The sequence below is a fragment of the Monopterus albus genome, unplaced genomic scaffold (assembly GCF_001952655.1).
Source record: "Monopterus albus unplaced genomic scaffold, M_albus_1.0 scaffold2.1, whole genome shotgun sequence".
In the NCBI taxonomy this organism is placed as follows: Eukaryota; Metazoa; Chordata; class Actinopteri; order Synbranchiformes; family Synbranchidae; genus Monopterus; species Monopterus albus.
The window spans coordinates 287262-299655 of NW_018127882.1; the positions used below are offsets into that span (position 1 = coordinate 287262).

At 43.5% G+C, this 12394-nt stretch overlaps 1 protein-coding gene across 4 annotated transcripts in view; it reads left to right on the top strand.

Annotated features, from left to right (window-relative positions):
• The window catches only part of unc5a (unc-5 netrin receptor A), a 132346-nt gene that overhangs the window by 101675 nt on the left and 18277 nt on the right, over positions 1 to 12394 (top strand). For 2 of the 4 annotated variants that reach the window (XM_020595479.1, XM_020595497.1), the window contains 3 exons: positions 3996 to 4160; positions 9265 to 9495; positions 10212 to 10511. In XM_020595479.1, coding sequence (XP_020451135.1) covers positions 3996 to 4160; positions 9265 to 9495; positions 10212 to 10511 — 696 coding nt within the window. The remainder of the gene's footprint in view (positions 1 to 3995; positions 4161 to 9264; positions 9496 to 10211; positions 10512 to 12394) is intronic. The other 2 variants (XM_020595488.1, XM_020595507.1) reach the window with 1 other exon arrangement.

Here is a 12394-nt window from a genome sequence, read left to right on the forward strand (position 1 = left end):
ATATATGTATGTATCTATATACTGTGTTTATATATAGAGAGAGATGGATATTTCTATTTGAAATGCAGATGCCTATGTGCTGTTCCACATTTAAAAAGTAGCATGATTCCTTCAGCCACAGAGGCACATTTCCATACACATTTTTCATATGAGCTTCCACAGACTGACATCGTCTAACAACGGCATGTTCAGCACCAGCAACTCCCCACGTCTGTTCAAGATGACTCTTGTATCTAAATGTGAGCTCCCACCTCTCATTGGGAAAGTGTGAAATTTGAGAGGCTCATCTGTATTTTTGTCTAAGTCTCCAAAGTGTTTAATGAGAGTTGGCGGAGGCCTGTGTGGCAGATCAGATGGGCTCCATACTGGGAAGAGAAACAAGGAGCTGTGGAGGAGGAGGCAGCCGAGGCTAAAGCCTGAGGCTCAGAGCAGTGCAGATCAACACTCGAGACAGCGAGCAGCCAAACTATGCAAGAGCTTATCTCCATTTCTCTTTCCTTTCTGTGCCCTCTCATTTTCCTTTGCCTCCATCTCATCATATCCCGTTGAAGTATCCCACATAATTCTGCAGTCCATCCCTCACCCTTCCATTGACCTGCGCTGACTTGTGGTCAGAGCCAACAGTCGAGGCAAAATGTCAGATCACACCAACATTTCTGACAAAGACACACTACCAGAGCCAACAGTAAATAGTGCCCAGTTCTGGAAATGTTACGCTGACACCTGCCTCACACAAATGAATTGAACTGTTGCCTGATGTGTTGGAGAACAGCAAACAACCTGAAGAGATTCCTTACTCGTGTGAATTATTTAAATATTATACTGATCCCTCAGGCTTGCCAGAGGAGTCATGAAAATTCTGCTAGATGGAAAATAAATAGACTCGGGGCTGGTGTGTTTGTGCATGTGTGCTTTTGTGTCTGTGCATGTATGTTTTGTACTGTACATGTGCAAGTTAACACCCATATGTCTACTGTCTGCACTGCAAGCAAGTGTCTACTTCTGCTGAGGAAATAAGATTTCATGTGTGTCTGGATATTATCAGAGATTGTTCAGGAGACTCCACATTTTATCCGAGGGATAAATAAAGGCTGTGGCTAATAATTGTTACAGAAAAGCGCATTATTTCACTGTAAAAAGACAGTTGCCATCTGGTGACAGCCTTGCATCAGCTCTGTTTTTAATCATTTGGTGCCATTTGTTTGGCTTTCCCTCTGCATATCTCATTCACTCTGCTTGGTTTGTTCTAGTGGTTTAGTCAAGATCAGAGAGTAGACTCTGCTTTATTCAGTTATTGATTTCACGCTAAAGTCAGAATTAAAGATGATTTGATGATTAATCCCTGTTGCATCACCCATCTCTGTGGCTTAGCTGTCCACCCCCTGCGAGGATCTGTGGTTTCCTGTGGCTTTTTCTCTATCAGCCTTTGAACAGTGCTCTTTGGGGTGGTTACTTTGCACACATGTGTGTTGACAGGACAGTGGGAGCAGAGGACCAGCCTGCTGGTCGCAGTGGTACTTGTTTACTTCCTCGTGTTCCCCCTCAAGGACACAGAAACCACAGGGGTCCGGTGATCCCAGACTGTGTCCATCACCAGTAAAGAATGGTTGGTTCCTTTTGCTTCTCCCCTTGACAACATGTCCAAATGGGGGCTTGCCACTGGGCTATTGTACTGTCCCTCCTCAGAGACTTGTCTGACCTAAAACCTGTGGTGCTGCATGATTGAAAATCAGCTGCGGTGCCTGTTGCAGCAGAGCTAACAACCTCTTTCTGTGGATTTCAACAAGGAAAGCTGTGCTGTGGATAATAATTTTCTTATGTGGACACTGAAAAAGTAAAAGGATGAGGCTTGTTTCTGATTTTAGCTTTAAATTTGAAAAAAGGGCAATCAAAGAAAGTGTCAGTCTTTTTTCCTTCACTCCATTTAGTGTAGCCTCTTACTATCTTTTCAATTCCTTTCATGCTGTCCAAATATTTCTTTGGTCTCTTCTTCTGTGAAAAGCCACTTCTCTTTCTGAAATATCTGCAACAGATGTTTAGTGACAGGCAGGCAATCAGGGATTGTTTATGCATCTTCATCTTTCTTTGATTTTTCCCAGCCTCGGGTCGCAGTGCTTGTCTCATCCTCATTCTCATGAGCAGCACCCTTTTCTCACTCCAGTCTCCTTGTTTGAAAATGTTATTTCCATGGCCATTAGTCTTGCTTTGTGGTGGAAAAGAGAAGTAGAATTTCATCACCTCATCAGAGCAGATGTTGATCTCATCTCTTTATTTCACAGTGGTGTGGATAAACTGAGGGGTGACATAATATATTCATTAGGATGTAATTCGCTATTCAATCATTCTCATTCCCAGCCTGGATAATCAGCCCACTGGCCCACGGATGGGTCCACTCAATGCCAAACAAGGACAATTATCTGATTGGTTCTGCTCTCGCTGCCAAATGGATCTGACTGCTAAGAGGCTCGAGCTGTGTCAGCATCCCACCACACACACAAAAACACTTGAGGACGCACACATACAAGCATGCAGACTTGTGACTTGTGTGGGAGCAGGGTCTAACTCACACACCTGTGTCTATAGTCCAATGTGCTCACAGCAGCTTTTGGCTGGTTTTCCAACTGGGGACTGGCTCTAAAACCAAATAAAATCATTACCTGCTACAGTTACACAATAATGCAATAGGTTTCCCGCCCCGAATAGCATCTCAGCATCTTGCTTATGTTTTATTAACCAAAGCCTCTGACCTTCAACAGGTCAGACCTGCTCTTTGTGGGTCATGCCCCTTGAACTCTTTATTGCAAGGATTAATGAGCACTAAGGTTTCCTTGGCCTTAGGTCAGTCAAGAGAAGGGCTGCTGCTGTCAAAGTGCTGTGCATGTACTGTGTGTGGGTGTGTGTGTGTATGAAGCTCTAGTGAGTCTCATCTAGTCCCCTTCACCCTTACACTTGGGAGAGAGAGAGAGAGCAAGACAGTACAGTTTTTCCCCATGAGAGCTCATTACTGCTCTTTTTCCCATTAGCCCTATGGTAACCTTCCCCAGGCCTGGCACTGTGTCAGTGCCCCCCCCCGCCGGCTGAGTTACCCCCACCATTGTGAAACGCCCTCCCTCTAAGTGCCTCTAAGTGTGTGGTGAAGCTGTTGATATTTCTTACAGTGGGACACACTCAGAGCTATTTCCATTAGTTTCACTTTACGTGTGCTGATGGTGGCGTGTTTGAAGTTATGGTTAGGCTGCAGGTGTAATGAACCTTCATCTTTGTTCAGAGTAAGACCATCTGCATTGTTTTATATTCAAATGCGCTGTAGGGTAATGCTGTTGCCACAGTAACAGCTTGTTTGACAAAGAAATCAAACCAACACAGATTTGTTTTTTCTCACAAAACAATAAGTTTTAAATAGAGATATTTGCATATGGTTGCATATTTAACATTATACTCGGGTTCAGTTTCCTAACCCTGTACAGATTTGGTTTGATGACAGCTGGGTCTTCTGGGCCACACAGAACATACCACAGCACCCTCATACCAGGCTGGTTTAGCTTAGTTGCATCTGATTTTCATGTTGAAAATAAACAAAGAAAGTAGAATAGAGACATGGCTCTCCTCAGCTGTTTTACACGCCTAGGTTTCCCTGTGCATCTGCTGGATTTGAGTGTGTGCAACTGGATTTGCATGTCTTTATAATGCTTTCCATACCAGGTTTCCATTTTAGAGCAAGCGAATTTGCACAGAATGGCAACAGAGTATTTTACCTGTTGTTGTTGTCTCACACGCAAATGCACCATTGCATTTACACCATCGTTGCATCTGAACTTCACCATGTCCACTATTTGTAAAAAGAGGTTAGAGCTTGTTTTACTGAAACTGTTTGGCATGTTTTCCAATCAATAATTCTCCCCTATGAGCTCAAATACAAGTGTTTTGAAGTGAATCAGTTTGAGTTTATGCTCCTGTGCATGTGCTCACATGAGTTTTATTCTGTGTGTTTGCAGTAGATGGAGGCTGGAGCGAGTGGAGCAAGTGGTCGGCGTGCGGCGCAGATTGTTCAATGTGGAGGAGCCGAGAGTGCACCCAGCCCTCACCTGGCACTGGGGGCAAAGACTGCCAGGGGCTTGACCTCCAGTCTCTCAACTGTACCAACGAACAATGCCCACAGAGTGAGTGCACTGCCGCCCACATGCTGCAAACCATCCTTTCAACTGTTTATCATTGTGGAGTAATAGAACAGATACAGTAGCACAAGGTATACTTTAACAACTTGCCTGCAACAGGATCAGTAGAATGCAGTTTAGTTAATATGCTGTATATATTTTCTTATTAAGCGTGAGTTGGTGAGTTGCAAAGGAGCATTTTAAAATCAATAAATGTGTTCAACATTTGAGTGCTATAGAATATACATTAGACACTGTCAAGGTCAAAGTGGAAAACTGATTCAAGACTTGTGATGGAGCAGCTTTTCTCATCATGCTTTTTGTTTTGGCAGAATTAGCATGATTTGTCCTTTTTATCAGGTCAAAAAAGTCATTCCTCTTTATGGCGTCAGCTTCTTGTGTTAGATTATTTATAAATGAAACCTGTCCAACTCATTAGATCCTCATTAGATCAATCTCATATGCGGACCACTGCTGGTGTGACCTTTTTAGACCGTCGGTTTTAATTAATACTTGTCTGACACTCATTGTTAAGATACAGTCTCTCACCTGCGCCGGGACTGTGGTGCTCTCTGACCTGTTAATAGAGCCGAGAGTTAAACCATCTCTCTGTCGATAAAAACACAACCTGCCAGATAAAGTGTCCCAGGTCAAACCAGGCATGAAAACACACTTGGCTGGTGTGCATGTGTGCTATGCTTCTTCCTAATGTGCATTTGTGCTTATTTTGTTCACATGCTATATGTTGGTGGATAAATGTGTTTTTTTTTTTTTTAAACAGCCATTTCTGTGTTGGCCACTCCACATTAATGGGCACGTGCTGTCAAGATTAGAAAGCACAAAGCTCATCCATCTGGCAGCTGAGGGGAAAGTGACACCACAGGGTCTGATGATGACCAAATGGGCATGAAGGGAGAGCTCTCTCGCTCCATACAGATATCAAAGATGGAAAGATATTAGATTCCCGTGGAGAGATGATGAGTCTCAGGGTGAGGTCTCATAGAGAACACATTACAAATAGTGCCCTCATTGACTGATCTGCATGGTAAACACTGAGTTTTAATGGGCATTCAGTCGACATGGCTCAGTGTATTATTAAACAGAATTATGTATAATACACCAATTGACCAGATTGATCACATCAGATGACCCAATGCACGCTCAACAGAGGATGGATAGGGCCTCAGAATATCTGTATGTGAATGTTGCATTGTGCATGTGTGTTGGCACTACATCTAAATGGGTGTGCACGCATGTGTAAACCAGTAGCTGAGTTTGGCTGGTGCAGTGAACCAGGGAGTTCAGTCAGCCCATCATCAAAGGTCAGCAGCTCCTCCTCAGAGAGGCAAGATATATACACAAAGATGCCAGTCATTGTTTGACATACACACACACACGCGCGCGCACAGAGTCACTCAGTATTTACACTGACAGTGCAGTACAGAGCAGAGCGCAGGTCTCTGAAGAATGCGAGCCCCAATCTGCTCCCAGCAGATGTGTTTCCACAGACAATTGCTGTGTGAAGTATTATAATAAGCAAAATAGCAAGATGGTTTTGGCTTGTCAGCAACTCCCATACTTCAACCATGTCTGCAGGCTATTAGCTGAGATGGAAAACTTCCTCCTGAAACAAAAGACACCCTTCTCCTCCAGTGTAATCAAACAGTGTGACTGCAGAGTGAGCTGTAGTTACAGTGCACCAAAAGATGTCCTCTGTCTGAGGACCTCACAAACATCTCCAATCTTCTCCATTTAGACAGAAATGGAAGACATTAGATGAGGTTGTTCTTTTTGGTATTGCATATCAGTGTGTAGCACCGAGCTTTATTTTACAGCTCTAAAATAAACAGATATGATCCAAACAGGATCATTTCCATAAAGCAAACAAGTGAAGCACAAGATGAAGCTATGCAAAATCTGTGCAGGGAAATAATAAAAACGCTGGCAGCACGCCAGAGCCAAAAATGCAGACAGGAGACAGGTGTTAGAGGACACAAAAAGGATAGTGTGAAAAATAATAGCGCTCATATTCTCCGGCACAGAAAATTAGGAGAACATGAAAACAATTATTTGGCTTAATGTTCATAATGAAGGTAATGAACTTAATTTGCAGCAGCATCCTGTTTTAGAGGTGTCACAAATGATCGTGCAAAACCCATCAAATCTGTCTTTAGCTCGTGTTGTTTTGGGGCTAATTTAGTTGGAAAGTGGCTGGTGTTTTCGTCATGGGCTTGTTTGTCAGAGAGGGGTCACAGGCTGCGTGAAAAATGGCTGAACATTTATTTTGGGCTATATTTCACCAGGACTCACTGAGGGATGGGACGACTGTATTGTGGAGATAGTAATGGTCACGTTCACTTTGAGAGTTTTAGTGGCCATATTTCCATGACCTTAAGAACTCTAGCGTTATTCGTCTTCGGGCGAGTGACTAGGATTGGCCATGGGATGAAATATATTCTTGGGTCTCTTGATAAATGCCCAGGGAAGATGTGCAGGAGGCTGCAGAGCTTTTATTTATCAACACTGAAGAGAGAAAGGAGCAGGCAAAGTGAAGTGAGGACTATCGGGTTCAGGGCATTGTGCTGACTGCCAATGCAGCAAGAGTCCAAACGTCAACAGGAGCCAAGTACATTGTCTCAGAGTAGATGAATTATAAGTCTGTACCACCCCATCTCAAGTCAGAAACTGATCTCTAACTAGCCAGCCCTGAAGCGAGTCTGAGGACCCGGACTGAAAGCTCAGGGAGAAAGGAATAAACACAGACTGGCCTGGGGTCAAATCTGAAAATAGCTCTTCACATCCACAGATTATCCACAGGTGAGTGTCAATCACAAGAAGAGGTCACACACAGAAAGAATCAAACGTTCTTAGCCAGCAATTACGTCAAGTGGAAATGAACGATGGAGTGTTGGCCACAGAAAGGAAGTGGTAATTGGTAGGGTGTGTGTGTGTGTGTGTGTATATGGAAAAAGAGAGGGCATGTTGGGGGGGGGGGGCCAAAGAAAAGCCGGTTGTGGGGGGGGGGGAACTAAAGTAAAGCCCATCCAATTATAAAACCTGATTAGCTATGTCAATTAAAGTGTGATGGATGTCCTTTCAATTATTGGCCGGCATCATGAAAATCAATGAGCAGGGCCAGGAGGAGCTGAGAGCAGTTGCTGGTCAGGGATGTAGTTGGCATGGGGATCGGTTCGCTGTGACACCTGGTGGGTCAGATAAAACTTCACTGAGTGATGCTTCGATAAGCCACCAGAGATTACAGACAGAATAGAGGGAGAGAGAGGAAGAAAGCGAGAGAGAGAGAGTTGTCTGATTTACTGACTTTATTGTCTGGGTGCCGGAATGGTGTGGAGCAGTGGAAAAGAAAGTGTAGAGATAGTGGATCTTTGCATCTGAGGTTAGCTAGGTGCCTTTGGTTTGCCCTAAGAAAGTAAACAGCAACTGGCCGATCTAAGGCTATGTTTACCCAATCAGCAGAACCCAGTTGGCCTGTCTCCTTGCTGATGGGTGTTGTTTTGTCTTTAGTCAGGGAGCACATCTCTCATTAGACTGCAGCAGTAGAAGTCCAAATATCACAGCCTTATCTGGCCTTTGACTCACCGAGACAATTGGATTTAGGAACTTTAATGAGAGGTTCCGCCATAGCCTCTCCCCCTTTTTTTGAGCTCATTGTGGAAGGTGTAAAGGTTTAGCCAGGCTTCTTACTGTTAAGCACCTCTATGCTTCCCTGAGGAGACAGAGACGGAGAGGGGAAGCAAAGGAGAAAGGCACAGGCAGGTAAATGGTCAAAATAAGAGGTGGAGGACTCTTTGTGTCAGAGGTATGTTCTGTGTAGACGTGCCACATGTAATGCCAAGAACAAAAGAGGCGATTGTGGTTTTATCTTCAGCCAGTCATTCACAATTGATTACATGTCAAGAGATCTGTGGCATTACGAAGGACCGCCATAGAGCTTGGCTGCATATAATCCTGCTACTTAAGGTATCAGATTGTACTGAGATAATCACCCATGAAATAGATTCTGGCATTTCTCTTAAAGACTTGGGTATGTCAGGCAGCTTTGTCCGATGAAATGGATTTTTCAAGGCAAAAGGAGAAAGCAAGGACAAATGGATGAGAAGAGATGAATAGAGATGAGAATCAGACACAGAGCGAGAAATACTTTTTGACCATTTTTATTTTTTTTTTTTTAATTTAACTGTTAGTACTCTGCTAATTTAATTGTGCTATTCTCATGTCACAGATTTACTAACACCAATTAAAACCTGTCATATCGGTGCTTCCAATTCCTGTCAAGCAGTAGGATTATAAAGTGCTGGGAAAGCACAGTGATGGTTTGGAGATATTCATCTAAAATATGTTGGGTTTTTTTTTTATGATAATCAAGTTGATTTTGACACATTTTGTCAATTTGTTATTGCTGCTCATTGCTGAGATGCTGCCAGTCACATGCTCTGTGCATCTTTTGTCCTCCTTTAATTCTGATTTTTATTTCTTGAACATTTGTTCTTCTCTTCTTGTTTCTGCCCTCCTCCTTTTGTTGTCAACTCACCAGGCGACAGCCTGCAGCACTCTAACCTTTGCCATTGTTCTCCATCCCTCAAAGTTGTGCTGCTCAGTGCGTCCCCTCCTTGACTGTGTTCAGTTGACAGCGCTACGCCCCCGTAGCTCCCTGGGACAATGGCCCTCCACAAAGACCCCAGGAGCATCCTCCACCTCCACCACCACCAAATTCCCCCAGCACGGGGAGACAGCAAATCCTATTCTCCTGCAAGACACACACACACGATACATACCCACAAATGTACACACACTGATGTTTGGGCTTAGCTGTCTTCTTCATACTGTACTTTTGAGAGAAAGATGCCCCCATGCGTTTGAGCTAGAGAGAGAGACAAACATTCAATGAGAGGTGTTAGAATTTCTTAAGCAAATCCTTCATTTTACTGCTGTCTCTGTGTGCTTGGAGAAGAAGAGAGGGGAGGGAAAGAACATTCACATATATTAACCTGCCACACAAACATCCAACATATGTTGGTGTTACCTGAAGGAATTTCTATAGTCATGATTCATAATCTCTCTTCTGTTTCTCTGTGTTCTCCCCTTGCAGCTGTGAGTGGGGCTGAGGATGTGGCACTTTACGTGGGCATGGTGGCAGTCGCCCTCTGTCTGACTTTACTGCTCATCGTGGTGGTCCTGGTGTACCGGCGCAAGAAGGAGGGCCTGGATGCTGACGTGGCGGACTCCTCCATCCTCACCACTGGCTTCCAGCCCATGGGCATCAAGCCCAGCAAGCCAGGTGTGTGGGCGCCACGGCCACGCAGGCCTCCCCCCCACAGCAGTAGGACACTGTTCTTTGTTCTACCCTCCTCTGTGCGTCCATCGGTCTGTCAGTCTGCCCATCATATACGCGCAGCACCCATTTAATTGTACCACCGATCCTGTTTGTTTGTGGTTGTGGAGGTGGTACGAATGTGTTTACAGTAGCTTGTTTTCTAAGCGAGATGTATTATATTGTATGTTTGTGTGTGTGTGTGTGTGTGTGTGTGTGTGTGTCTGTCACACAAGCTGTTTATTTGCCTGCCTGACACATTACGTTTCACCACCACCTCATTGTCAGGAAATGTACCCACTCTGTTTACTGCCTGCGTGGAGCCTCTGAGGTTTAGCAGCGAGTAATAGAAATACAACTGGCTGAGTTGGATGGAGATGGGGAACTAGGTTGCAGTGCCTGTGATTCACCATGAAAAAAGCCTTTATACATTCTGGGTGCTAAGCTGTATCTGAGCTCTGTTTGGAATTGATTGTGTGGTTGCTAAAAAGACAGAGGGAGGGGAGGGGAATTGACTGGCTTTGAGTGGAATTTGTGTTTGTGTATTGTCAAGAGTCTGTGCGTGTGAGTGCTTTCTGCAGCATGTGTCTCTTCCTGCGATTGTTTCACTTTCCCCTGTGTGTTGCGACAGCTTCAGAGAGTGTGAGGTCTGTCTGTGTGATGCATGCCACTCATGGAGATTCACACGTTTGCTCTTGTCTGTTTTCTTTTTATTACTTAAACAGAGAATTCGCATTTGCTCACCATTCAGCCGGATCTAACAACCACCACTACCAGTTACCAAGGCACCCTCCGCTCTCGACACGATGTCACTGGGAAATTTTCTATGACCAACGGGCCGCTGCTGGAACCACTGCCCAACGGCTCGCACGCTCTACACAATGGCAAGCTTAACCCGGACCCTGCTGATTTTGTGAGCAGGTTGTCCACTCAGAGCTACTTTAAAACACTGCCCCGCGATGTGACTAACACCTCCTACGGGACCTTCAATTTCCTGGGAGGGAGACTGACAATACCAAACACAGGTGGGTTCTTTGTTGAGGCTCATTTAGGTTTCTGTGTTTCACACCTCAGCTGGCTTGGACCAAGAATAAAAAGACTGGTGCAGTCCATGTTTCCACTCACTTTTTATAAACAAACCAAGAGCTGTAACCATGAAGTCCTATTGACTGACAGGTAACTCATTCATTGAACAGTTTGGGTGATGTCTGGGCACAAGTGGAGAAACTGAATGACAGCATGTTACTGAATCTGTGTGTAGTATGTGAGCTCTTTGTAAACCTCCTCCTCCGGTGAGAACAAGGAGCTCACAAAGAAATAATCTATGGGCATTATTAGTAAATAAGGCAAGCTGCTCTCGTACAGTACATCACCAATAGATAAATACTGACAAACAGAAACATAACAAAGCCATTTTCTGATGTGAAATTATGGGGAGAGATACTGTGTGTGGGGTCATCATTGTTTCATCCATTTGTAGAAAAAATGTAATGTAGAACAGCACATCTGTTTCAATTCCTTTTCATTGACATATCAGGGAAAGTGATTTTTTTTTTAAATAAATATCAGCTGTATGTCAATTTTGTGCAGGTTGGGAGGTCACTTTTTTAACAGACGGATTTCACAGTAAAGTTTTTATATTTAGCTAAAATCACACATCCACAGTCAGAAAATCCTGTGGCTGGTCTGCTTTGCTTTCACACATCTCACGACCTCAAACCTACAGCTCCTAGTTTGTCTGTTAACAGGCAGTGTGACCGCAAAACAGATCAGAACCAACTGGTATCCTTTTTTTAAATACCTGATTTCTTCTAAATGAGCCACACAACACACTAGGGGTGTTTGGTCCTGTCTCTACCTGCATCTCTTTGGTACAGTTCAATCATGTGATGACATGTATGCTCATTGGCACATCATAGTGTGTTATCACTATACAACACATCACTGTGTAACTATCCCTACAGCAGTATTACAGTAAAAGATTTGTTTTGGTTCTGTTTCTACCCGTCTAACATTTTATGACACATGAACTCTAGTTGTAATTTGAAATAGACCTTGTAATTTGTGATTACCACCCTTGGTTTATTTGCAGTAAGTCAGTGTGAACAAAAAAACAGATCAGAACAAAAAGACAACAAGATGTGATGTTTCATCTTGGTATGGATACGTGTACTGCTTCCTGTTAAAATTTGTAAATGTGATTCATGAAAACTCTTCAGATGAGAAGGCAACAAACCTCTTATGATGTCAAAGTAGGGCAGTAAAAGCAGAGTAGTTTTCAGTGAGGTATTATTTCAGCAGACATGGCGTTGTAAATCTGCACTGTGTAAGGGCAGGGAGATTTCAGTAATCCCCTGTAGGATGTTCTCTTTACTGCTATACATGTCAACAAACAAGAAAACGTCTGCACAATTTAACATCTGCTACTAAACAGGGAAATACTTTGGGGAAATGCCACTTTATTTGTAATGTCATTGCTGATACATAAAGAAGAACATTTATAGAAACTTTATTACACCTACTTTAATGCCTCTGACTGGGCATTAACAAGGTGAATTTATCAGTAGCAGCTGGGTCCTGAACATCTCACTGTCTCACTGAAACCAACCCAGAGTACTCAGCCTTTAAATCTCTTCTATAGCAGGTAGGTTTCTTATTAGGTTTGCACCAGGATAACACATACAAAAGTGTTTCAGGGCTCCCTACAAAACAGTTTAGTGTAAAAACTGTATTTCTGCCTGTGGTGCAAATTAAGTTCTAACAGCTATAAGGAGGAGGATGAGACACTACAAATGTGTGAAAGGCTTGTTGTGGTGGAAATTGTGCATCCCAGGTTTATTTCGACATGTATCTAAAAAGTGACAAATCCAAAAACCAAGTCATCCAAAACATTTTTGCCCTGGCTGTA